The sequence below is a fragment of the Haliotis rufescens genome, unplaced genomic scaffold (genome assembly GCF_023055435.1).
Source record: "Haliotis rufescens isolate VD_foot unplaced genomic scaffold, xgHalRufe1.0.p SCAF_8, whole genome shotgun sequence".
Taxonomy (NCBI): Eukaryota; Metazoa; Mollusca; class Gastropoda; order Lepetellida; family Haliotidae; genus Haliotis; species Haliotis rufescens.
The window spans coordinates 48,221,561-48,248,759 of NW_025964372.1; the positions used below are offsets into that span (position 1 = coordinate 48,221,561).

Below are 27,199 nucleotides of genomic sequence, written 5' to 3' on the forward strand. Positions count from 1 at the left end.
GTTGATTGCGTGTCATCGTACCCCGACGGTGGGAATCGTTGCTCACAATATCAACCAGTGGATTGCCTGTCCAGATTCACTTATTTACAGGCTACCGAAAGATTAGCTGGAATACTGCTGACTGCGGCGTTAAACAACCAACACACGTTTCTTATAATATATGAATCACTTGATTGACTCGATTATTTACAGGCCGCCGTAATATATACTCACCGCAAAAAGAAACGCGAATCATAGATACGTATAGAGAGGTATGGACGATAAGAAGAGATGTTTCCAATGTGTACCACTTAATGACAAAACTAACAATCAGTCAAGTGTTACTACAGTGTCTTTATGCTTATCACGAGATGCTCCAAACTTTACACGCTCATCCTTTTGTCGTTTCTTTTGTCGGTGAGTATATATAGCAGGAACACTGCTGAATGGGGAGTTAAACAACAAACAAACCTAAACAAAACATTGCAGATAACTATGAATGACGACTTGTCGAGACGGGACTACTACCGACCCGGGGACACGGGGACGCTGACTGTGAAGGGCAGGCCAGACATGAACATCGGCCTCCTCGCTGTCGACAAGGCGGTGTACTACCTCAAGAACAAACTCTCCTTGTCTAGAAGCACCGTATGTATAGTGTCTGGGTGGAGTCCTGAGATCCAGCATAACTTTGTTCTCACTATTGAAACTTAAACATTACCTTAACTGCTACAGAATGTTTAGAGCTTGTGTCGTCTTAGTAAATGCTTTATTAAGAGTGTGCAAAATATTGTTTTCGAGAAATCTGAAATGTTCAAAAGGACTGTTTTGTAGAATGTTTATTTACGTTTCTATTGTTCGAACTTTAATTTATTCATGATTGTAACTGTATTCCGACACTGAAATTATGATTTAAAAGAAAACATATCTGAAGTCAAAATTAGTTGTTGTCTATATTGCGTTGTGGCCCCGGGAAACATGGTGTTGGCATTCTGATTGTTGTAACGTCTTCACGTCGTATTCCATCAGGTGTTCGACTCACTGAAGCAACAAGACCGTGGGTGTGGCCGAGGAGGGGGCCGGGACAGCGCTAACGTGTTTCAGGTGAGATTTTCCTGTTCTTTCAGCTGTACATCAGTACAAAACCGGACCTGCCATATACAAATGTATTTGTGTTGACGTTAACTTGTGAATTACAGCTGTGATTCTGTGACGTTAACTTGTGTATTACAGATGTAATTCTGTAACATTGACCTGTGTGTTACAGCTGTGATTCTGTGACGTTAACTTGAGCATTACAGCTGTAATTCTTTAACATTGACCTGTGTATTACAGCTGTGATTCTGTGACGTTAACTTCAGTATTACAGCTGTGATTCGGTAACATTGACCTGTGTATTACAACTATGATTCTGTGACGTTAACTTGAGCATTACAGCTATGATTCTGTGACGTTAACTTGTGTATTACAGCTATGATTCTGTGACGTTAACTTGTGTATTACAGCTGTGATTCTGTGACGTTAACTGGAACATTACAGCTGTAAGTATGTAACATTGACCTGTGTTTTACAGCTGTGATTCTGCGACGTTAACTTGTGCATTACAGCTGTGATTCTGCGACGTTAACTTGTGTATTACAGCTGTTATTCTGTGACGTTAACTTGTGCATTACAGCTGTGATTCTGCACGTTAACTTGTGCATTACAGCTGTGATTCTGTGACGTTAACTTGTGTATTACAGCAGTGATTCTGCGACGTTAACTTGTGTATTACAGCTGTGATTATGTGACGTTAACTGGTGTATTACAGCTGTGATTCTGTGACGTTAACTTGTGTATTACAGCTGAGATTCTGTGACGTTAACTTGAACATTACAGCAGTGATTATGTAACATTGACCTGTGTATTACAGGTGCAGCACCTTAACATTGACCTGTACATTATAGACGAAATACTGTAACGTTGACTTATACATATACACTTTATACATATTCGCCGCGGTTAGATGCAACTGACATTGTTGAATCGACTGTCTGTCTGAATGAATGGTGTTAGGTACACTGGCGCGTCTACTGGAACATCATTTCGCACTCGGTCGGCTTTGAGTAAAACTACTTTGGTTCAATGACACCCACTTTTCTGTGTTCCAGGACGCTGGACTGACCGTCATCACGAATGCGGGGCTAAGAACAGAGCCCCGGGCACAGAAGGCCTGCTCCAACAAGTACGTCAGACGACGCAGGGAGGAATCGAGAGGTGGATTATTTTGAGATTTATGAGTGAGTGAGTTGGGTTTAACGCCGCTTTTAACAGTATTCTAGTTATATCACGGCCTGTCAGCTAAATGAGAATGCCCGAAGTGATACAGGTCTCAGACCTTTACCACTTCGGTGAAACCCACGAGCACGGGTATGGTGCTGACAAACCTAGAACCATAATCGGGGCGAACTGGGATTCAAACCCACAATTATAGGTTTGTGGCGTGTCCAAGGTACGCAACTGGGCCACCCGTGCCCCCATTAAGATTTATGAAACATCGGTTGTGTGAGGACTTTCTTAACGTTAAAGAAACTGTGAGTGAACATGGTTTTACGTCGCTGTTGCAATAGTCCAGCAATATCACGGCGGGAGACACAATGGGCTGTCCACATTGTTGGGGATCAAACCAGTGACTTCGGCGTGACTATAGTACACAAACCCACTGACATCATTGAACCTCATTGAAGCACGTGCCATTGTTGCTGCTCAATTCATAATGGTTTTGAAGGTTATCGAACAACGTCGTTGCTGGTCTATGTTTGGAATTGAAGTGTTATGACCGGTGGTTGGTTAGGCACGGATCCTGGGTATATGTACAAATATCATTCACGTTAAAAGTTTGTCTTTATAACAGTAGATCTCAGTTAGACCCAGTAGACCCGCAGGCATCCACACCCGCAACCATAACCACTACCACCAGTGAGTGAGTGCTGTTTCACGCCGCTTTTAGCAACATTCCTACAATATCACGACGGGGGACACAGAAATGGGCTTCCCACATTGAACTCATGTGGGGAATCGAACCCGTGTCTTCGGCGTGATGAGCGAACACTTTAACCACTAGGCTACCCCACCAGCCCCTACCACTAGTGACACGTATCACATTCCAATTGAAAACAATCCTCCGACTAATATATGTATTGTTCCGGCAGACAGTGCCCTGGCCACACTGTGTTGCAACGAGGGGTTCGCCGTTGAGAACGCCACAATCTCCATCTGCTACAAGTTTGCATCTGTTGTGAAGAACGGCACCAAGTCCGAAGAATGTGCTTCCAGCTACTTCCGGTGCTGCAAACACCTTGTCGAAAACCCTGGCAACCACACGGGATCGGGCAGTGAGCTACTAGACTAATATTATCATTACAATATTCCACAGAGATACCCGATAATAGAGATAAATGTTGATCGGTTTAACGTAATCTTCCATATTCTTTAATATTCAATACATATTCTTCATTAAGTAACCATGATCTCTTCAGATGGCGATTTTCAGATACGAAAATATATTTTTTTTGTATTTGGAGTTAAATAATACGAGTATGTATTTTGTGGGGGTATGAAATATGATGATGTGCTCTAACATTCCAGTATAATACTTTAGCTCATGTCACATGCCAAAACAACAACGCCGTCGTATTCAGATATAGACATTATTGCTCCATTTCGAGAAAGGAATCACCAAACCCGAGGACGTAGAAGACGATGGCCTTGACCTTCCGTTCGACCAGAACGACGTTGACGTGTCTTCTATCCCCCTAAGATCCAATTTCCCCGAGGCCTGGTGGTTTGAGGACTATGTGCTGGAGTACGTATACAATGAGTATTTGCATGTGGTGATTGTAGTGGAACCGTGCTGTAACATTGACTATAAGCGCTACGTACATCGCATTATTATGCCTCAAAGTGAGATTGACCAATCAGAGAGAAGAACCACTGACCCCACATGAGCCCGTATACCGTCAGTAAAAATCCAAGATGGTCGTGACTGACCCAATGTGAGACCGTATACCGTCAGTAACAACCATCTTGGATTTCTCAACACCCACTTCACATAAATTTCACAATAAAATTCTGGTACAGTAATTCGTTATTCGACACTATTTTGTGTATTTTATATCAGCCCAATATTTTTTTGATAACTTAATATGCATCCATTTTTGGAATGAGACTAATATTCTGTAAGCCCAATGTTTTTTTCTGCTAACCTGATATGTCACCGTATACGGCAACTAAAGACACCATAATATTTTGCGGAAGGGGGGGGGGGGGGGGCAGAAAACATCAGTTCGAGTGTCGCTGTGCTTGTGACGCCGCACCGAGCAATAAACCTGACAATCCAGTGATTGACATAATGAGCATAGATCCACACAACAGGGATACGATGTCATGCATCAGCCAAGTCAGCAAGCCTGACCACCCGATCCCATTAGTCGCCTCTAACGACAACCTCAGTCGCCAATTTGGGCAAGCATGGGTTGCTGAAGACCTATTCCAACCCGGATCTTCACGGGTTATTGTGACATAACTCACACTTGATTACAACATGTACCTTATTCTGTCTTCATATTTCTTAGTTCGCGTTGATAGTCTCATTCCAAAAGTGGATGCATCAACACCTATTATTATTGTTGTTGTTATTATTATTGTTATTATTACCATTATTAGTGGCGATGGAAAGCGGGAGATTGAGTTCACCCTGCCGGATACGATCACAACCTGGGTTGTGCAAGCGGTGGGCGTGTCAAGACGCCATAGCTTCTGTGTGGGGAAGGCTCACAACATCACAGCCTTCAAGAACTTCTTCATCCAGCTGGACCTCCCCTTCAGCGCTATCCGGCTGGAGCAGCTGGAGGTCCGGGCTACGATATATAACTACATGGACAGGAACGTCACGGTGAGTAGGGAACGTTAATGGCGGTGAGTGGGCGACATCACGGTGAGCACGGTGCGTTACAGACGACGCGTACGAGTGGGGAACGTCGAGTGAGTGAGTGAGTGAGTTTGATTTTACGCCGCTTTTAGCAATATTCCAGCAATATCACGGCGGGGGACACTAGAAATGGGCTTCACACATTGTACCCATGTCGGGAATCGAACCCGGGTCTTCGGCGTGACGAGCGAACGCTTTAACCACTAGGCTACCCGACCGCCCCTGGGGAACGTCGAGGTGACTGGCGAACGTCACGATGAGTGAGAAACGTCACCGATGGTGAGTGGGGATCGTCGCGGTGATAAATAAACGTTAATTGAGGTGATTGGGGTCCCGGGAACGTCACGGTGAGTGAGAAACGTTACCGGTGGTACCTGGGGGCCGTCACGGTGAGTGAGAAACGTTACTGACGGTTAGTAGGGAACATCATGTTGAGTGAGAAACGTTACCGACGGTGAGTGCGGAACGTCGCGGTGATAAATAAACGTTAATCGTGGTGAGTGGGGTCTCAGGAACGCCACGGTGAATGAGAAACGTTAGTGACGGTGAGTGGGGAACGCCACGGTGCAGTGAGAAACGTTACCGATGGTGAGTGGGGAACGCCACGGTAAGAGAAACGTTAACGGCGGTATGTGGATACCGTCACGGTGAGTGAAAAACGCTACTGACGGTTAGTGGGGAACGCCACGGTGAATAAGAAACGTTACTGACGGTGAATGGGGAACGCCACGGTGCAGTGAGAAACGTTACTGACGGTGAGTTGGGAACGCCACGACAAGAAACACTTTACCGACGGTGAGTGGGGAACGTCACGGTGCAGTGAGAAACGTTACCGACGGTGAGTGGGGAACGTCACGGTGCAGTGAGAAACGTTACAACGGTGAGTGGGGAACGTCACGGTGCAGTGCGAAACGTCACTGACAGTGTTCAGGTAGCACCACATAAAGTGGGGAATGTCACTTATGGTGAGTGGGGGACGTCACAGTGAATGAAGAACGGTACTGAGAGTAAGCAGGGGGCATCACAGTGATTGGGGAAAGGCCATTGCTCATCTCTTTAAACGCTCAATTCTATTCATGACATGGTGTATGACATTATGTTTGGCAGGTGAAAATGTATCTCTCAAGTGAAGAGGGAGTGTGTTATTCGGGAGATCCCGGAGAAAACTCGGAAGTTGCCGAGCTAGACGTGCCAGCCAATGATGCGTCCTCGGTGTCTTTCCCTCTCATCCCCCTGGAGGTGGGGGATTACCCCGTCAGGGTGGTGGCCTTCTCCCCCTGGGGATACGACGCCGTTGAGAAAACTCTCAGAGTCGAGGTAAGTATCTGTTATAGGAATGACATGAGTTTACACGAGGCACAATAGAAACGTTCCTGGTAATTGGCTTCGTACTTGTTGAATGTAGATTTTCTGTAACGACAGTTTAATGGCCTACTTTTAGCAAATTGTAAGCTCATGCATTGATTCTAAACACGTACTCACTAGAACCATCACATTCAACAAAATACAGATACATTTTGCACTACAAATATACCAGCTGGTTCAAATTTATTTATTTATTTATTTATTTTTACCTTTTTATATATATTCAAATATTGATTGATTGTACAAATTTATTTATTTATTTATTTATTTATTTATTTATTTATTTATTTATTTATTTATTTATTTATTTACATTTAGATATTGATTGATTGTTTAAATATTGATTGATTGTTTAAATATTGATTGATTGTTTAAACTGATTGATTGATTGATTGATTCATTCATTCATTGATTCGTTGATTCATTGATTCACTGATTGATAATTATATTACCCAGTAATTTGCTACTTTGATGCTGTATTTTAAGTCAGATAACGAACGCGTAACTGAACATTCTTTACAAATAATGATACTGGGCAGGTTCTCTGACTCGGACGTTATTTGTTTTATGTCCTGTCACTTGTTCGTTACCCTTAACATACGCTGAATGCATTATAATAGTTACCGTTTGGGGGGACAGATTATACTCGCAAAGATCATCGTTTCAATTTCATCATCGAGGTGTATTGCTTGCGTCATGTGAGGTTGTTACATGCATGCATGTAGTATGTCGTCACTCGTGTTGATTCTTTCCTTGGGAAAATTAATTTCTCTGCAGAGTTGCACTTACAAATAACTTACGAATAAGTGACTGTGAAGAGTTACGTCCCTTGAGAATGCCAGAGATATATGATCGTGAGTTTAATTCCAGATTCGTCCTGGTTGTTTCAAGGTTTGTCAGTGCCATACTGAGTACTCGTGGTTCTTACCCAAATGGTGAACGTCTCAGACCTGTATAACTTGGGGTATCCTCCCGTTTTAAGCTGAAATTCCGTGACGACACAGGACTACTGTTTAAAGCGGCGTTAATGAAACTCACTCACTTACATTATGTTGCAAGGGTGAGGGGATGGAGAAGATCCACACCGTGTCTGTGATGCTCGACCCCTCCGGCAAGAGGCTGCTGCGAGACACGCCCTACAACTCCTCTTTTGGTCTCAAATGTGCGTACGTCGGTGGTGCTTCTGTTTAGCTACTAACTCAAACTTGCTCCATCATTTCGTCAACTGTAAACAACAAATTGAATTCTTGTCAGAATCGCAGCTACATTTTAAAATATATTTGTCTCTCTGGTAGAGAGTTACTGTTTTCATGGGGACGGTGGGGTAGCCAAGTGGTTAAAGTGTTCTCTCGTCACGCAGAAGACCTGGGTTCGATCTCCCACATGGGTACAATGTGTGAAGCCCATTTCTGGTGTCCCCGTCGAGATATTGCTGGAATATATTGCTCAAAACCACTCACGCACTACTGTTATCCCGAGGCTCAAATGAACTTGATGATAACGTGTCTATTCATTGGGTACAAAAAGCTAGGATTCGTTTCTCCAAAACAATCTAGAGCAATATCCAGATACAGATATTGATCGTCCAAGATATTATTTCTTAAATCTAAACGATTTGTATTGTTTGCCATTGGACGAACTTTGTAGAATTAATGAATATGCCTTCACGGAACTTGAACATGTCATGACCTTTGCAGCTGAAATAAACAAGCACCAGAGCAAGCAGAAGGTCGAGGTCGACCTGCAACTCCCCAAAGAGACTATCCCAAAGACAGAAACATGTTCAGTCAGCGCTATAGGTAGGACGATAGTCATACTGCTACTGCTAACACCAGCTTCGAGACCCGTGAAGATCCGGGGTAGAATTGGTCTTCAGCAACCCATGCTTGTCGTAAGAGGCGACTAACGGGACCGGGTGGTCAGACTTGCTGACTTCATTGATGCATGTCATCGTATCCCAATTGCGTAGATCGATGCTCATGATGTGAATCACTTGATTGTCTTGTCCAGACTTGATTATTTACAAACCGTCGTCATATAGTTGGAATATTGCTGACTGAGGAGTTGAACAACAAACAAACAAATAAAACGACAATATTGATTATTTTAAAATTCGTCGCAAAACAACACATATGAGCTCCCTTCACAGTAATAGCTTGTGTTGATCATGTCACGTCTGCATAAACACCTGTGCATTTTAAACGTGCCCATGTTCCATGAGCCAGAAAGAGATGTATAAAAAATTAATATTTTTATTTTGTGTTTTATATTTAATAATGTTATATGTTTTAAATGCTTTTAGAGTGTCTCATAAGCCATAGAGGCTGGATATTGTACTTTTAATAGCAACTTGCTTTTGTTTAAAATGTGTTTTATGTACAATATGTGACACTTAAATAAACATTTTTCTTCTTCTTCTTCTCTTATAAATCTGACGTGTGGACACTGCCATGTGTTTACAGGAGATCTACTGGGCCCCACGGTAACGAGTGTGATCAAAGGCCTCCACAACCTGCTCCGGCTGCCCACGGGATGCGGAGAGCAGAATCTCATCTTCCTCGGCCCCAACGTGTTTGTGCTGCGGTATCTCAGGGCCGCCAACCGCCTCCCACAGGCCGTGGAGAAGAAGGCACGGACGTACATCAGAGAAGGTGAGGAGGTGGGTGGGTGAGGAAGTGAGTGGGTGGATGAGTGAGTTGGTTAGTGTGTGGGTGAGTGAGTGAGTGGGTGAAGGGGGCGAGTGAGTGGGTGGTTGGTTGGTTGAGTGGGTGGGTGGTTGGGTGAGGGTATGGTTTGGTGAGTGGGTGGGCAGATAAAATGTTTCTTTGGCAGGCGAGCTGACAAGCGAGCAGTTTTGTTTGGGTTCTGGATGGCTGAAAGTGAATCTACAAGATGAGCAGATTTTTTGGATGGGCGAGTGAGAGAGTAAAGTATGCTTCAATAAAGACCTAACACATGGATAACGTTGACTGAATGTAAATAAATGTCCATTTTAGGACAGTAAAAGAGAATGGTGTTATGCCCCTTCTGCACATTCAGGTCAATTTCTGAATCACGATGATGCATCATTCAAAACTCATTCCTTTGCTTTAGTTCATCTCAATTCTGTTATTCAGAAACAACAATTGTCCGCACATTGTACAATGGCCATAGTGACTATATTCTGAATCTGTTCATCCCCTTGACACAGGTTTGAATCGCCAGCTGACGTTCAGAAAGCCCGACGGATCCTACGGGACATGGCCCAGCGCAGACTCCAGCACCTGGTCAGTGTCATCACAGTTCATAATACATACAATGATTACTGTTGAAATATGTTCAATAGGCACGCACACGCACACGCGAACGCGCACACGCACACGCACACGCACACGCACACACACACACACACCTTTTAATCAGTAAATAGAACACCGGCCCAAAATACATCGCGGTTGCTTGAGAGATCTCCTAGATGCTATATTACACCCAATCATACACCGTGATCTACAGCCAGGGTAAATGAAGAGCCTTACTATATTTAGGAACAGAATTTCATATTGTGTTGGTTTACGGGAGTATGAACGCTTTGAACCGTACAAGTTAAAATCGTATCACAGGACAGGGAATTCCCCACGGAGAATTGAAAACTCTGAAGAGCATTTGTGTGCGTCATCTATATTTTGAATTTTGTCCCTCTGACATCCAGGTCGGTAATGCGAATATGTAAATAAATGTATAATGAAACCTTGAGTGAAAAGCAAACGTTAATTTATTGTCCGACATTGCCGATCTTCACGGTCGTGGTAAACAGGAGAATAGAGAATTGTTCCACTTGGGGATTCCAATTACACGTAGTTCCGGTCAGGAATCGTGTTAACGTCAAAGGTGAAGTTTAAACTTTGTAAACGTCACTTTTTGACGTTGTCGAACAATGAACGGGTCATGTGATCAGGAAATAAACCTATCAGATCATCGGAATTCCCTTAAACTTCAAATCATGCATTTATAACTCCCTAACTGGACGGATCCTTTTGACCTCACAGGCTGACGGCATTTGCCCTGAAGACGTTCACACAGGCGGCGGAGTTCGTGACGGTGGACCCTGTAGTCACGTGTCAGGCCTTCGAGTGGCTGCTCCATAAACAGAAGGAAGATGGCACCTTCATCGAGAACGCTGGGGTCATGCATAAGGAGATGACGGTGAGATGGCGGCGCCCGGAAGGACCCCTCTGATGGGCTAGCTTTCCGTGTACGATGTCGACTTGCCCATGACATGTCTGCTGGTTGTAAAAAACTGCCGGGGGAAAGAAAGTATACACTAGAAAAAACCACAATACAAACGTTGTATAAACATTATTTGGCTGAACAAATCGCCGTTAAAATTTAAACACAAGGTCCAAAACACAACTATGATACCCGTATCAAATATTTCACAATCGATTAACTATTTCCTGTTTTAGTGAGTGAGTGAGTATGGTTTTACGCCGCTTTTAGCAATATTCCAGCAATATCACGGCGGGGGACACCAGAAATGGGCTTCACACGTTGTATCCATGTCGGAATCGAACCCGGGTCTTCTGCGTGACGAGCGAAAGGTTCTCCGACAGAAGATCACGTCAGCGTTTAAATCAAGTCGGCAGATAATCGAGACTGGTTGTTTTCAGGTGTTGTCGTTTTATGTTTAAAAAGTTTGTCCCCGTGAAAAACGCGGCGTTAAAACCAACTTGTCAATGAAATTAGTAATATTTTTTATGAGTCTTTGTTTGATGTTGCAGGGCGGTGTGAATGGCGACGCTACACTAACGGCCTTTGTGTTGATTGCCCTGTTTGAGAGCGAGTGCATCCCTATGGTGAGGTCCAGGTCCACTGACGGGCACCTGTTACATATGTCCAGTACATAATCTAAAATAATCGTTGGTCCTGCCGAATCGTTGGTATAGCCGAATAACATCTTTCAGAAACGAAGCAGATTCCATAGACATTTTGTATCATTTTGTAACTTTGTTCCAAGTCTCGGAACTTTTCGGAGGAGATCCGGAGGCGAGCAGTAGAGTTCCTGGAGCAAGAGCTGATGGCTTTGGACCGCCCCCTTGCCGTTGCCATGACAGCCTACGCCTTGACGATGTCCCTGAGTCCAGAGAGACACAACGCTTTTGAGAAAATGAAGGCCATGGCCCAGTCTTCCGTCGATGGTCAGTCACACATATTCACGTTTATGTGTTTCAACCGAGGCTTCATATTATAATTATCACAAATCAGGTGAAGTTAAGCAACGCCGGTGTCGGAGAGTAGTGACCTTGTGGCCGCGTTCCGCAGCTTGACTCCTGAGAGTTTCTAGGGCTTCGGTCCTGCCCCACACTGAAGCACATGTAGCACATGTGGTGTCTCCTAAGGCAAATGACTATGTTCGAAATGTGCCTCTGACCACCAAGCAGTGAATGGGGACCCGGTAGAAGAGACGGTAATGTGGTTGTTAACCTTCTAGCGTCTCACAGGTAGCTTTGGTTGTGTACTCCCAAGGGAGCTGAGAAAGATATCGAGTGCACACTGATCCGTTGACCAGGGGAATAACAGTGTATCGCTATGATTATCCACTTTGTGAATGGAGTTTGGCGCATTATAATGCACATATTATTGTTAATATCATTATGATAATTTACGAACAATTCGAAAAGCGACGTATATGACTGATGTTAAAAAAGTGAAAATATCTTGAAGGAAAACGAATGTATGAAACAGGCCTTCAGCTAAATATTAGATGCCAACATGAAGAGTGAGTGAGTGAGTTGGGTTTAACGCCGCTTTTAACAGTATTCCAGTTATATCGCGGCGTGTCAGCTTAATGTGGGAGGAAAGCCCGAAATGATGCAGGTCTCAGACGTTAACCACTTCGGTGAAACCCACGAGCACGGGTATGGTGCTGACGAACCTAGAAACATAATTGGGGCGAACCGGGATTCGAACCCACGATCATAGGTTTTTGGCGTGCCGAAGGGACGCAACTCTGCACAACGAATCTCGGCGCCTTAGACGACTGGGCCACCTGACAAAGTGAAGAAGTTACTTGTAAATACAGCGTTTGAGAAACAAACAAATGTGATGGTAACAAATGACTTCGGCCTTCGAAAGACCTTGTTTAAAAGGTTTACCTTACAGGACATACATGTTGGCCGGCTGGTGAGATCGACCATATCGAGGGACACTTCCATGAGCCCCTGTGGTACGCCAAGAGACCCGGGGCCCTGGCTGTGGAGACCACGGCGTACGCCCTACTGACCTACCTGGAGCACGGCTTCATCAAGGAGAGCCACTCCATCGTCACCTGGCTCATGGGGCAGCGAGAGTCTCACGGCTCCTTCGTCTCTACACAGGTACGTACGATATAAGTTTGTTTAGTTGTTGGGTTTTTTTCTGGTTTAACGCCTCACATGAACTGCATAATCCGGTAGCTGTACGTGAAGAAAGTATTTTATGAACCCTTTATGAACCATAATTAATTCATGAGAAAAACACTCACTCACTCACTCACTCACTCACTCACTCACTCACTCACTCACTCACTCACTCACTTTGATTCAGGACACCGTGATAGGCCTCCAGGCCCTGTCCGAGTACAGCACTAACTCACTCACTCACTCTCTTCTCTCTGATTCAAGGACACCGTGATAGGCCTCTAGTCCCTGTCCGAGTACAGCACTCACTCACTCATTCACTCACTCACTCACTCACTCTCTTCTCTCTGATTCAAGGACACCGTGATAGGCCTCCAGGCCCTGTCCGAGTACAGTACTCACTCACTCACTCACTCTCTTCTCTCTGATTCAAGGACACCGTGATAGGCCTCTAGTCCCTGTCCGAGTACAGCACTCACTCACTCATTCACTCACTCACTCACTCTCTTCTCGCTGATTCAAGGACACCGTGATAGGCCTCCAGGCCCTGTCCGAGTACATCACTCACTCATTCACTCACTCTTTTCTCTCTGATTCAAGGACACCGTGATAGGCCTCAAGGCCCTGTCCGAGTACAGCATTCACCCACTCACTCACTCACTCACTCTCTTCCCTCTGATTTAAGGACACCGTGATAGGCCTCCAGGCCCTGTCCGAGTATAGTATCAAGACATACTCGTCCGTCCTCGACATGACCTGTGACCTCAGGTCCGACGTGGACTCCAGCTTCAAGGAGTCCATCCTGCTGCAGCACGAGGACGCCTTCGTCCTCAAGACCGTGCCCAAAGTACGTGCTCATGGACCAGTGACACTGGGGAAAAACAAATTCTTAATCAGTATGATATAAAGTAATCTCTGCTCAGATTGTTTGTCTAGATCTATACTTTTGAGAATATATTATAACAGAATAAGAAAGGAACCAAATAATTAAGAAAACATAGCGGCGTTCATCGCAACAAATAGGAACTATATAGCCATTTGGGGCGAAGAAAGCGCAACTTATTAGTGTTTCCTTGTAAAGATTAGGGGACGGTCGGGTAGCCTAGTGGTTAAAGCGTTCGCTCGCCACGCCGAAGACCCGGGTTCGATTCCCCACATGGGTACAATGCGTGAAGCCCATTTCTGGTGTTCCCGCCGTGATATTGCTGGAATATTTCTAAAAGCGGCGTAAAACCATCCCCTCACTATAAAGGTTAGGCTCCAGGTATATACAATTTATAGCGCCAATTCCTTGTTCTCTTCAATAGTGCTGAAGCAATTTGTCGTTAAACGTGTGTGCACCCCACCCCACCCCCCCCCCCCCCCCCCCCCCCCCCGCCCCCTTTTTATTTCGAAAAAAATCTTTATTTCTGTATAAATTACCACCAAAGACAATAAATAGATCTTAATTGTGCACACCCCCTTTTCAAAAAAGCTGTATCCGCCAATGTAATATAATCATATACTGTAGTGACAGTGATTTTCTTCTGTGTTTATTCTGTTATGTGTTAGGACCGCCACCAAGGTTTAGTGGTAGAGAGTGGTAGAGCGTCTGTTCCGTCCAACTATGACTCTTGAATAAATCGGGGGACTGTTTCCGCAGGTACCGACAGGGGGGAAACTTGTGTTCGAGGCGGCAGGCACGGGGGTCGGGATGATGCAGGTGGAAGTCAGGTACAACATCCCGGATGAAGACAACAGCTGTCGCTTTGACGTCATCGTGAAAAGTACCCGGCTGTCGCATATGCTGACTCAGTTCTTTTGGCAGAAGGGCAAGTGAGTACACTGTGTGCTTTCATGTTCGAGAATATCTGCGAAATCGTATCTATATTTGTACTGCGCCGCTTTTACTGTCTGACAATGGTTTCGAGCGCTCTGATTGGTAAATATCATCATGTGCTTTTGTTATGGTTGGAGCTCGGACCAATCAGAGCGCTCGACGCCATTGAGCGCGGAGATTGTTTGTTTACTTCCGCGACCGACAGCCGCGATTGGGCCAATATTTCGATTACATCACCCGAAATAGGTAATAAATTGCAAAAATGAAGGTTTGTGGTATACAGGGCGTATGTAGGGGAGGAACATGGCGTGCATTCACTGCTATTTAATTTAAACGATACAGCTGATTTCAACTTCGGCCAAGATAGCGAGTGACGTACCTTGTCTATAAATAATATATATGGGTCCGGTGCTTCAGTAATATCACTATCCTGCTTCAGGGGCCTGTGGTTCGATGCTGAATTTTCCACCGGCTGCACACGCCCCGTTATTATTAAAACCATAACTAATTATAACGGACAGTGTTTGAGTTTGTGTGTTGATAGGTACAGCATCTCTGATTATATTAAGAATTATTTGTCGCCAATACGGAGGCAAAACGTTTGTTGTCAATCGCGATTTGTGAAAAGCATGAAAAAATGCCTCATGTGACGAAAATCAACGCTTATGTATAATCTGAAGTAGTGTTGAAATATGTGTAATCATCTTCTGATAACGCGCAATGGAAGCAGTCAATACATCTTGCCAACTGTTATTTTTTTAGCTGTCCGTTACGATAAGAGTCATAACATACATGAGACATAATCGGATTACTAATATACCATGTTTCTTCTATTTATAATGCCTATAAATAGATTCCTGTAAATGGTAATTTCTTTACAACTAATTCCATCAGTTTCGTTCATGATAATTAATAGGCTCGAGCTGTCTTCTGTAGAGTGGGCCGGTGGGTAGCCTATACTAAAGAGTGTGAGACTCGGGTTCGATTCCCTACATGGGTCCAATGGGTAAACCAGTTTCTGGAGACCGCGGTCGTGATATTGCTGGAGGATTGCTGAAAGCGGCGTAAAATATTATACAATCCTGTACATGTGTAAGAGTTTGTCAAGTATTATATTTTCTAGGGCCGTAACGATTCACCGGTACCTACGATATCATCGATACTGAAATACACACGATACTTGAACCGGCAGATTGTGAGATCGCGATACGCTATTAATAGAACAGGAGCTTATAGAGTTACCTCCCATAATGACAGAAGTTGCACAGCGCCACCTGTAAACATGGCGGAACACAAGGACGTGGTAGCTGAGGACGCGCCGACTAACTGTTACATTTAAAAATCATCCCTTCATTTGAAACTGTTTTGTTCTTGTGGTTTTCTTTGTTAAAGTTTCGAGATAACAATAAATAAATGTATGAAGGAAGAGGTCTTAGAGCTGTATTTCAGTTATTTCCCCATTTCGTACAATTGATGTGGTGTATCGTGATATCAGTAGTATCGTCAGTCCGTATCGTGATGCGGACCTCCTCCGTGGTCTAGTGGTTGAGCGTCCGCCCGGAGAGCGCAGGGGCCGGGATTCGATCCCCGGCCGCCTCATACCAAAAGATGTTAAAAGATGGAACTTTTTGTTACCCTGTCTGGCGCTCGGCATTAAGGGGCTAAAACAAGGACTGGTCGGCTCGGAGTCAGTATACTGTGTCTGAGTGGGATATTCATGTTAAACTGCGGCATGGTATCTCAGTGAGCTAGCGCTATAAATCGGCATCAGTCCGGACTAGTACAAGCAGCCACGCAAACACACACACGTACATGCACGTCGCCATATAAGTGCAATAATCTTGGACACGACGTTAAACCTCATTTCACCTCACCTCACCGTATCGTGATGCGAATCGTATCGCAAGGTACCAGGTGATACTCAGCTCTAAAAGTTCCATTATATCGGCTAAACTCTTCTCCCTTCCTCCAGTTCAGACTGCGAACCGTGTTCCCAGGAGTGTGATGAGGAAGAGGATGAGGAGGAAGAGGAGGAGGGAGATGATGACATCGAGTCCTTCACCTTCCCGTCTGTCGTACCTCGGATCCATGACAACCGACGCAAAATCAAAAATAATTACATCGACCACCGTGGAAGCCGCATAGGACGGCCCTTCTCTCGCATTGGCAAACCTCTCCACAGACGAGCACGCTCCCTGGTGGCCAGCGCTAGAGTACTGTGCATTGAAGTGTGTGTCAGGTAGGAGTTGTCTCCCTTAGATGCGACAAAAACAATACAAGTGTACAAATGTATATCAAAATCAGGCAGTTACAAAATATGTAGATTCAATTCAGGTTGAACGCATGTAGCTAATTTGTATGTTTGTAACCGACACATTTTAAAACAAACCTTTCCTACTGCACAATAAAATGACACGTTTTCCTCCACGAACCAAAGATAGTGTATGGGTCATGAGGTACATACACGTTCTCACAGACCGCCTCCGTGGTCTAGTGGTAAAGCGTTCGCCCGGAGAGCGGAAGGTCCGGGGTTCGATCCCCGGCCGCGTCATGCCAAAAGACGTTAAAAGATACTTGCTGTTACCCTGTCTGGAGCTCGGCATTAAGGGGCTAAAACAAGGACTGGTCGGCTCGGAGTCAGGATACTGTGTCTGAGTTGGGTAGCCAAGTGAAACTGCGGCATGATATCTCAGTGGGCTAGCACTATAAATCGGCATCAGTCCGGACTAGTACAAGCAGCCACACACACACACGTGCATGCACGTCGCTATATAAGTGCAATAATCTTGGACGCGACGTTAATCCCAATTTCACCCCACCTCAAATCACCTCACCTCACACGTTCTCACATCGACACCTTGAACATCCTACGAACACAATAGTTTGTTATCATCATCATCATCATCATCGAACAAGTTTTATGGATATACAACGTATTTATTACACTGAATGAGACGTTTCGGTGTAGATACTAACGCCGTTATCAAGCAAGTGATGTACAGAAATATGAAGTAGGAAAGATATATACATGTGGATAACTGATGTTTGTACAAGAACGAATGATGATAAATTTATGTTTACCCAACATTAGTGAGGATGTGGGGAGTGGTGAAGGTCCTGGTCAGCAACTGACTACCAGGTATCCTTCTTTGATGTTAGAATCACAACAACAACGACATAGGTCAAACTGCTACTACTTACTGAACATGTGTAGTGGAGAAACGCCGGGTGAGCTCTCTCATGTTCATACCCTACTCTCCAGGTATCACGGCGAGAGAGAGACGGGCATGTCTGTGGTCGATGTTGGTCTCTTTACTGGCTACAAACCAGTAGAATCCGATCTTAAAAACGTAAGTAATTCCAGTTCTTTTATAACAGAACCCGTATATACCATATGGTTCTGCACCATGGCTGTGGATATATACCAGAATTCTATGAAACAAACAAAGTCTAGCTATAGGCAGCTCTATTCACGTTATCACGAGGAATCATTTTTTTAGAGGAGAGATATGTATTGTGTAATTGAAGATGTCATAGTTTAAAATCTAATTTACGTTAATGCCCATTGCAATATCTATAACTTAACTGTAATTTCATTTTGGCTATATCAATTAAGCGAAATCTTATGTCCTGTATAGGGAATATGTTGATGTATTTAATTATATATTCCAGTTGATAAACAAAGGCAAAATACAGCACTACGAGCAATCTCAGAGGTCCGTCATATTCTACATGGAAGAGGTAAATAACACTTTGTATTCGTTGTATAGGAAGATGAACGAATGCCCTTAATACTGAGTGTGCGAGTGAGTTTGATTTAATGACCATTAATACAAACCTTAAAATATACGTGGGATGTAGAACCGATACGAGCATTAACGTCGATACAGAGGCTTCTGGTAGACACGTATACGTAACAGAGCTGCAAACACAACGATAACGTATTCAAGTGAGTTATTTTCCATTACGCATAGTCAGCAATATTCAAGTTAACAAATGGCGGCCTGTAAACCAAGTCTGTTTCAGGCAAACCGATGGTTAAGGACACGAACAAATAGCCACGATGACACATATTCAGGTCAAATAATCCACCTTTCCCTAATCTCATTCTAGTCGGCTCTAAGAGCGTCAAAGAGTAATGTTTCTTCTTTGAACCTGAGTTTGCATTCGTGAAGTCCCGTGCCATTCCGGGACAAGCCGAAAGAAGACTCGTGCCCCACTCGAAGGATTACATATAGGCGTATTACTGACGCGCATTCTGATTGGCTTGTGCCTGTTCGATTCATGGCGGCGATCGAGAAGGAGTCAGTTTTCTTATTGGCTACGGAAAAATGCGATTGGTGACGATTCATGCTTCGTGTAATACTAGCTGAAATGTGTTATTATATTCGAAAAACATAAACAGACACATTACAGGTTTGTAAAATGTTCGTTCAGCGGAAGTAATACGACAACAAAGTCTTATGACGTCACCAGGTGTTCACAGACCTGCTGTTGTGGAACAGGGACTAAAGTCTTTGAAGGGCATTTAGTGAGTGAGTGAGTGAGTGAGTTGGGTTTTAACGCCGCTTTTAACAGTATTCCAGTCATATCACGGCGTGTCAGCTTAATGTGGGAGGAAAGCCCGAAGTGATGCAGGTCTCAGACGTTTACCACTTCGGTGAAACCCACGAGCACGGGTATGGTGCTGACAAACCTAGAAACATAATCGGGGCGAACCGGGATTCGAACCCACAATCATAGGTTTCTGGCGTGCCCAAGGGACGCAACTCTGCACAGCGAATCGCGGCGCCTTAGACGACTGGGCCACCCGTGCCCCCTTTGAAGGGCATTTAGAAGTGATACACATAAGGAAGAGAATTTATGGATGTCAACTTCTTTATTATGAGGAACACAACGTTTCGAAGTATATGCTTACTCCTTACCAACCTGAAGTTGACATCCTTAAATTCTCCTCCTTAGGGACTAAAGGACCGGGTCGTTCAAGTAATAAGCAGAGCTGAGTTGATGTAGATAGCAGTGTTGTTGATCGATGCTATTGATATCCAGATATCTCACAAGAAGAACGAGTGTCTCAAATTCCGAGCCAAACAGAGACACATGGCTGAAAACATCCAGCCAGCTCAAGTCCAGGTGTACGACTATTACAATCCAAGTGAGTTGTTTGTTTGTTTGTTTGTTTTTATAACAGAATTCAGCGATACCAGCTGTATGACGGCGGCTTGTAAATAATACAGGTCGGACGTTCCACGCAGTCAGACAAGTTACAGGACCCCACCACCCGAACTGTTGCGATAAGCATAGGTTTCTGGGGATCAGTTCCGGAATCGGGCGGTCGGGTAGCCTAGTGGTTAAAGCGTCAGCTCGTCACGCCGGGTTCGATTCCCGACATGAGTTCAATGTGTGAAGCCAATTTCTGGTGTCCCCAGCCCTGATATTGCTGGAAAATTGCTAAAGTGGCGTAAAACCATACACACTCACAATTATGTATTTATTAATTACTATCAAATGGTGATGATGCCAGGTGTTCGTGGGAAGGTGGGGGTCCAGCCCCACCGGTGGCACCGTCACAAAGCATACTCACTCACTCACTCACTCACTCACTCACTCACTCACTCACTCTAACCCGGAATCCCTACAGGTTGGTTCCTCTATAAAACGAAATAATCACTTACAGTGATACCAATTATAACGGCGGGCGTTACTAAAAACGGGCGCGATATATTGAAACCATTTGGGAATTGAATGGGGTGATTTGAGAACGCTACTCGACTAGACGTCAACCACCCAAACCTATCAATAGTCGGGCCCAAAAAATAAGTTGCGTGTCAGTGATTCAGCCTGACCAACCATTGAACAAGCGACACGCCTATTTGGTTTTCTTCTATATTTGTAGCAATATGTATGCTTTTATTTGACGATTCAGAAATATAGAGACATAACTCACGACCTACTAACCAGTCTTCTCAAGAGTTCATGACCGCCTCCGTGGTCTACTGGTAGAGCGTCCGCCCGGCGAGCGAAAGGTCCGGGGTTCGATCCCCGGCCGCGTCATACCACACGACGTTAAAAGATGGTACTTGTTGTTACCCTGTCTGGCACTCGGCATTAAGGGACTAAAACAAGGACTGGTCGGCTCGGAGTCAGTATACTGTGTCTGAGTGGGGTATTCATGTTAAACTGCGGCATGGTATCTCAGTGAGCTAGCACTATAAATCGGCATCAGTCCGGACTAGTACAAGCAGCCACACAAACACACACATGTGCATGCACGTCGCTACGTAGGTGCCATAATCTTGGACGCGACGTTAAACGCCATTTCACCTCACCTCAAGAGTTCATATTACCGGAAACACATCTGTTCTTCTACACGGAATTGTTCACTTTTTGGCAATAATAGTGAGTGAGTGAGTATGGTTTTACGCCGCTTTTAGCAATATTCCAGCAGTATCACGGCGGGGGACACCAGAAATGGGCTTCACACATTGTACCCATGTCGGGAATCGAACCCGGGTCTTCGGCGTGACGAGCGAACGCTTTAACAACTAGGCTACCCAACCGCCCCTTGGCAATAATAAACGAGGGTTGAGTTCTGAACCTCACATATAAAGAATTGCGTGACGGTGTGACCAAATATTTGGTTGGGTATCCGGAAAGTGATAGCTGGGTTTTCTAATCGTGTAACCTCGAAAGGATTAACACTGGGTATTCCGAACGACAGTTAAGAGATTTACGACCGATTCCGTCAAAATCTTCGTCCATCTCGCTTCAGTGGGATAAACACTGGAGCAGACTTGAAAGAGACTTCCCATTGCCCCTTGGAAGTAGTGCCATACAATCTCGGCCATCTATTGGACATTCCAGAATTTTCGTTTGTTCAGTTTTCACATTTTCAATCGATATTGTGCCATAAAAGTTGCTTTCTGATTGGCTAATGTTAACTTTCTGTCGGTCATTTCACTGGAACGTGACTAGTAACGGGATCTTCTCAGATCTTTGTATTTCGGTAGCGAGAGGTAGGATCTGATTTAAAGAAATTGAGTAATACTATTTATTTAAGCTATCACCTTGCCCTGTTTAGATGAACGGTGCACGAAGTTCTACAAGCCTGACAACGCAAGCGGCCAACTTGCCAACTTCTGTGACAAACAGAAGAAGATATGTCAGTGTTTGGAAGGTCAGTATGAGAACGGGACGGAATCCTCTTAGTCCGGACACCCTGATATCCGGACATATTCTATTCAATATGTATATTTATGAGCAGATGTCTCAGTTACAATGAATCTTAAATGAGGATATAATCCGGACGTCGTTCAACCTCGAACGGTTCCGTCCGGATATTGAAGTTCATAATGGTCGAAATAACTTCACTGACACCGAACAAGCTTTAATATTTATTTATATCATTAATTGTGAATGAACCTTTATCAGATGAGAAAATACTCTTTGTATGCTTGTAAATCATAAAGAAATTCTGGCTTCACGTTAGTTTGTTTCTTTCTTTCTTTGTTATTTAACGCCGCACTCAGCCCTATTCCAGCTATAAGACGGTGGTTCGTTAATAATCGAGTCTGGACCAGACTAGCCAGTGATTGACATCATGATCATTGATCTACGCAATTGTGATACGATGACATGCATCAACCAAGTCAGCGAGCCTGACCACCCGATTCCATTAGTCGCGTCTTACGACAAGCATAGTCGCCTTTTACGGCGAGAATGGGTTGCTGAAGACCTATTCTACCCCGGAACTTCACGGGTCTCACGTTAGTACGTGGATGGGGTAACGTGTTCGGCACTTTGGGAAGACGGAAGAGACTGTATGAGCTGAATGCATTTTAAAACGGTGTTTTGGTTAGCTCACGGCTCACGGCTCAATGCTTACGGCTTATGGCTCACGGCTCACGGCTCAAGGCTCACGGCTCACGGCTTATGGCTCACGGCTCATGGCTCACGGCTTATGGCTCACGGCTCACGGCTTACGGCTCACGGCTCAAGGCTTATGGCTCACGGCTCAAGGCTTATGGCTCACGGCTTATGGCTCACGGCTTATGGCTTACGGCTCATGGCTCACGGCTTATGGCTCACGGCTTATGGCTTACGGCTTATGGCTTACGGCTCATGGCTCACGGCTTATGGCTCACGGCTCACGGCTCGAGGCTCACGGCCCACGGCTCAAGGCTCACGGCTCACGGCTTATGGCTCACGGCTCATGGCTCACGGCTATTACTGCGTGCAAAAGGAACAGGTAGTTAGGGACCTTTGCAATCCACATTTAAATGTGTCATTTAAGGATTTCGTGTCCAACATGATTGGTAAGATTATCTTATTCCTTGATGAAGTATGTAATCCCATAAGAACTCTCACCAGGTCGCTGTGGCCGTTGCGAGGAGGTCTGGTATGGGAAGAAATGGACCACCTACGTGAATTACTCCTGTCAAAACGCCACAAACAGTAAGTTCTATATTCACAACCTTTGTTATTGATTTATATGATTTGTTTTTTGTTCAACGCCGCGCTCAGCAATAGTCCAGCTGTCGAAAGCGGCCCTTAACGAGTTCTGACCAGACAATCCAGTGATTGATCAGGACCGATCCACACCACCAGGGTGGATGTCACACAGTCTACCACGTGACCGAGCCTGGCCACCCAATCCACCTTACGACCATCATGGGGTGCTGCGGATTAGCCCGGAATTGATATAATCACTCAATACGACATCATAACTGCATGTGTATCTTGCTAATGATAACCACCTGAAATAAATAAAAACAAGTAACTATGCATTTTCAATGCATTCAATTCACATTAAATTACTCGAACAAATTCGAAAAACACAGTGATCATGACATTGTATAACTATAGGAACATTGAAAGTTACATTATTTCTTTCGATAGATGGAAGCTTAGACTTGCCCAAGTCTCTTAGGCAATAATTAGAAGTCAAATCATTATTTCTAGATCATGTAAATAATAAGATTGTCCCTATAAGAGACTGGAGTCTTAGTCCACATATCTAGACTTGCATATAAGAGGAGAGATAGACTATACATCCATGGACTTATCTTTCAGTACAGCTTTAGCAAGGCTAATGGAAGTTGGATATGCTATATCCTATATATAACTGTATTAATTATTGCACTAGTCTCTACTGCATATCAAACATCTGCTATTCAATATGAACGGTTGGAAATATTGTTGTCACTCATATTGCAGTTTTGTTGGTGAAAATTCTGGACCATGACGTTGCGAAGGCGGGTTTCGAGCGCTACCTAGGTGTAGTACAGCAGGACGTGTACCAAGGTGAGATAACTCCTGCCCTACTTTAGAGATACTGCCCTTATCGTGTACATTTTTAGAGTAAGTTATTTGGGTTTTATGCTCCTTTGAAATGTGTTTTAGTTATTTTACGGCGTGTCACTTAATGTAGGAGGAAAGCCCGATGTAACTTTGTGAAATCCACGGGCACGAGTATGGTGCTGACAAACCTAGGAACATAAACAGGGCGAACCGGGATTCGAACCCACAGTCATAGGTTTCTGGCGTCCCAAAGGAACGCAACATCGAAGTGTGGCGCCTAAGATGACTGGGCCCCCTGTGCCATCCGTACGTCTCAGAAAGCATGTGAAAGGTTTCTCTTAGTTGACGATAGGTCCAGAGTATGGATAACCACGAAACTAAGAGTGTGGACAGTCCAGTAACATAATTGCACTACATAAACATATCGTTAAATACGCAATGAGGCTCATTCCCATTGAGTTAATAAATTAATTTAGTGTAACGCGTGCAAGGAGGCTACTATTAAGCCAACACGCATGCAAGACAGCTTGGGCTTCCAAAATGTTCATCTACCCATTGATACAATCTACAAGCAGCTATCATTGTAATATCATAGTAATCAGATCTTTTTTTTTCTCTGTGTCGACATCTGAAAACACTTCAACGAGATTCGTAGAACCTGAAACCTGAGTTAATTTTGACTGCCAATCAAATGTCAGCTTTATAAACGTCATCAACTTCATGTCTTTGTTTTTACCACTTCGAATCGGAAAGTTCGTTCTAAGCAAAACAAAACAACCACAGGACACAAATATAACCTTGATATCACACCACGTTGGTTGTAGAAACGACAGAATGTATAATATCCACAATATATACGGCTTTAAGTATTTGCATTCAGAACTCCTCGATTGTATTCGTTTTCGAGTTACAGAAATGGGATATGTTTGTCTTATTGCTTCGCTCACTCGTACCGATACTTTAGAAGCCTCGATGGTTACTGACTGATTAGAGAATTCAACTGGCGCGACCTCCTGTGGAGGTGTACTCAGAACTTCACTCCAAGGGGTATAAGAGTAAAGGCTCTGACGTTACTGAGACTGGACCATTGTGACCAAACACGGAACATAGGCAAGGCATGTTGCGAATCATACGCAGTGATTAAACCGGCTGTTTCAGTTGGCCCCCGCCAGGTGGAGCCACGGACCAAGGTGATCCTGCTGAAGAGGGCGTCCTGCAGCTGCCCAGGGTTGGAGAAGGACAAGGTCTATGTCATGATGCTGAGGGAACCTAAGAAGTTTGTCGACGTCGAGGGGAACGAGGTGTAAGTTTCAAATTGTGTTATCGCGATATATCTGCCCTTACTGCATATTATTCCTTCCACCATTTCATGTTTGTGTGGGGACGGTTATTGTATTTTGCATGCACTTGGTTTATTCAATTTCGAGACTTCGACATCAGACTTGACAAGGGCAATTTACGGCTGCAAGGAGCTATGAGCACATGTTACAGTGAGTGAATTGGTTGGGTTAAAACGCCGCTTTTAACATAATTACAGTTATATCACGGCGTGTCAGCTTAATGTGGGAGGAAAGCCCGAAGTGATGCAGGTCTCAGACGTCAGGTTTGTGACGTGCCCAAGGGACGTGACCCTCGTGAAGACAGCACTTGGTGGGTTTGGTTTGTTGTTTAACGCCGCACTCAGCAATATTCCAGCTATATGACGGCGGTCTGTAAATAATCGAGTCGGAACGGACAATCCAGTGATTGACACCATGAGCAACGATCCACGCAATTGGGATCGATGACATGCATCAACCAAGTCAGCGAGCCTAACCACCCGATCCCGTAAGTCGCCTTTTCCGACAAGCAAAGTCGTCTTTTACGGCAAGCATGGGTTGCTGAAGACCTATTCTCCCAGCACTTAGATAGCACTTGCGAGAGGAGGCTTCCACTATACTAGGAACAATATTTGAGAGAACCCTTAATTTATTCAGAAATGATAATTTATGTAAAGAAATGACGTGGAAGTCAATCTTCGAAGTAAAGTCAATGTCTGGTCAATGCCCCGTGATCATCGATGCAGGCACATCTTCTGGGTATATTGGAAATCAAACGCCTGATGGTCTCCTGTGGTATCCTTCGCCATTCTTCCTGTAAGGCTTGCCAAGGCTGTCGCAAATTCTGGGGACGCTGAGGTCGGTTGCGAATCATTTAGCCCGGATCATCCCTAGGGTTCAGAACATTCAATTGGTGACATGTCTGGAGATTTACCTGGCCAGGAGAATGTTGTGATGTCTTGCTGCCTCAGACAGTCGACTGCAACACGAGCTCTGTGAGGAGGTGCCATGTCATCCTGGAACTCAAGTCCTTATCCACCATTATCTTAACTCGACCTGTTTGTCGATATCGTTCTATCAGTCAGGATATGGCATTTGTAGACCAAAGTGTCCTCATATATATTACAATATGTCCGTGTGCACTAAAACTTGCATACCTCACCTAAAATATGCGCATTTTAACGAAGCCATCCTCACAGCTTGACACTGAATCCGGTGGAGAGGCACATATGTAGAACTAATGCGCATTTTAACGAAGCCATCCTCACAGCTTGACACTGAATCCGGTGGTGACACATATGTAGAACACATGTATTACAAATATCTTTCGCTCCATGCAGTTGATATTGTTTTGGTCATTCAAGGCACGCCTTCCTGCTCGACCAGAAGGCGTTTGTTGTTGAGTATTACCGACTCAGGGACAAGGGGCTGAACAATCGCCAGAAGCAGCTCGCCCGCCATCTCAAGCGGACTGTTAGGAGGCTCACCAGGAAAGGATGCCGGAAGCTGACAAAGCGGAAGGGCAAGGGCAAGACAAGGGCGCTACGTACAAGGGCAAGGTCAGCTAAGAGGCGGAACCGGAAGCGCAGAGTTATGCCCTAAAACCAAGGTCAAGGGCAGCTTGAGAAAACATGGCGCCTCATGAAACAAATTACATGCTGCATATTTATTGCATGTGGAGGGACATGTACAATTAATGAAAGAGAACCAGTTCAGAGGATGTGTTCTACGTGCGGAGAAGGGTATTGTATAACAGGCGGTTCTAGGGATCTTATTACAATTGTTACGACAGATTGGTATAGTTGTGTGTAGCTTTGTGATGTGATGTTATTGTATCTTTTCCTTCATATAGTCACGTATCGTTCTCCTCTCTTTTCGTTTGTCAAATTAGCCATGGAATTGAATTTAAACTGAGACCGATGTCGGAAAAGGCTTAATGAACCCCCAAGTAATTAATCTAATAATTATTGGTTACACAGGGGTTATGAAGTAAACACAAATTACAGAGCACTTTTATTTGTTTGTCTAAAATATATCACATACGACTATTTTATATTAAAGCAATCTTATTTTT

At 44.4% G+C, this 27,199-nt stretch overlaps 1 protein-coding gene across 1 annotated transcript in view; it reads left to right on the forward strand.

Annotated features, from left to right (window-relative positions):
* LOC124152749 (complement C3-like) overlaps nucleotides 1–27,199 on the forward strand; it is a 53,311-nt gene extending 26,112 nt beyond the window's left edge. Inside the window, exons 14-39 of the mRNA XM_048389067.1 lie at nucleotides 469–627; nucleotides 1,009–1,083; nucleotides 2,130–2,235; nucleotides 3,171–3,353; nucleotides 3,691–3,823; nucleotides 4,684–4,912; nucleotides 6,056–6,265; nucleotides 7,373–7,475; nucleotides 8,011–8,112; nucleotides 8,776–8,964; nucleotides 9,504–9,579; nucleotides 10,339–10,495; nucleotides 11,071–11,145; nucleotides 11,307–11,487; nucleotides 12,452–12,666; nucleotides 13,373–13,534; nucleotides 14,330–14,502; nucleotides 16,479–16,745; nucleotides 17,769–17,856; nucleotides 18,179–18,247; nucleotides 19,556–19,661; nucleotides 21,588–21,683; nucleotides 22,877–22,960; nucleotides 23,723–23,809; nucleotides 24,965–25,109; nucleotides 26,490–27,199. Coding sequence (XP_048245024.1) covers nucleotides 469–627; nucleotides 1,009–1,083; nucleotides 2,130–2,235; nucleotides 3,171–3,353; nucleotides 3,691–3,823; nucleotides 4,684–4,912; nucleotides 6,056–6,265; nucleotides 7,373–7,475; nucleotides 8,011–8,112; nucleotides 8,776–8,964; nucleotides 9,504–9,579; nucleotides 10,339–10,495; nucleotides 11,071–11,145; nucleotides 11,307–11,487; nucleotides 12,452–12,666; nucleotides 13,373–13,534; nucleotides 14,330–14,502; nucleotides 16,479–16,745; nucleotides 17,769–17,856; nucleotides 18,179–18,247; nucleotides 19,556–19,661; nucleotides 21,588–21,683; nucleotides 22,877–22,960; nucleotides 23,723–23,809; nucleotides 24,965–25,109; nucleotides 26,490–26,727 — 3,708 coding nt within the window. The 3' untranslated portion in view covers nucleotides 26,728–27,199. The remainder of the gene's footprint in view (nucleotides 1–468; nucleotides 628–1,008; nucleotides 1,084–2,129; nucleotides 2,236–3,170; nucleotides 3,354–3,690; nucleotides 3,824–4,683; nucleotides 4,913–6,055; nucleotides 6,266–7,372; nucleotides 7,476–8,010; nucleotides 8,113–8,775; nucleotides 8,965–9,503; nucleotides 9,580–10,338; nucleotides 10,496–11,070; nucleotides 11,146–11,306; nucleotides 11,488–12,451; nucleotides 12,667–13,372; nucleotides 13,535–14,329; nucleotides 14,503–16,478; nucleotides 16,746–17,768; nucleotides 17,857–18,178; nucleotides 18,248–19,555; nucleotides 19,662–21,587; nucleotides 21,684–22,876; nucleotides 22,961–23,722; nucleotides 23,810–24,964; nucleotides 25,110–26,489) is intronic.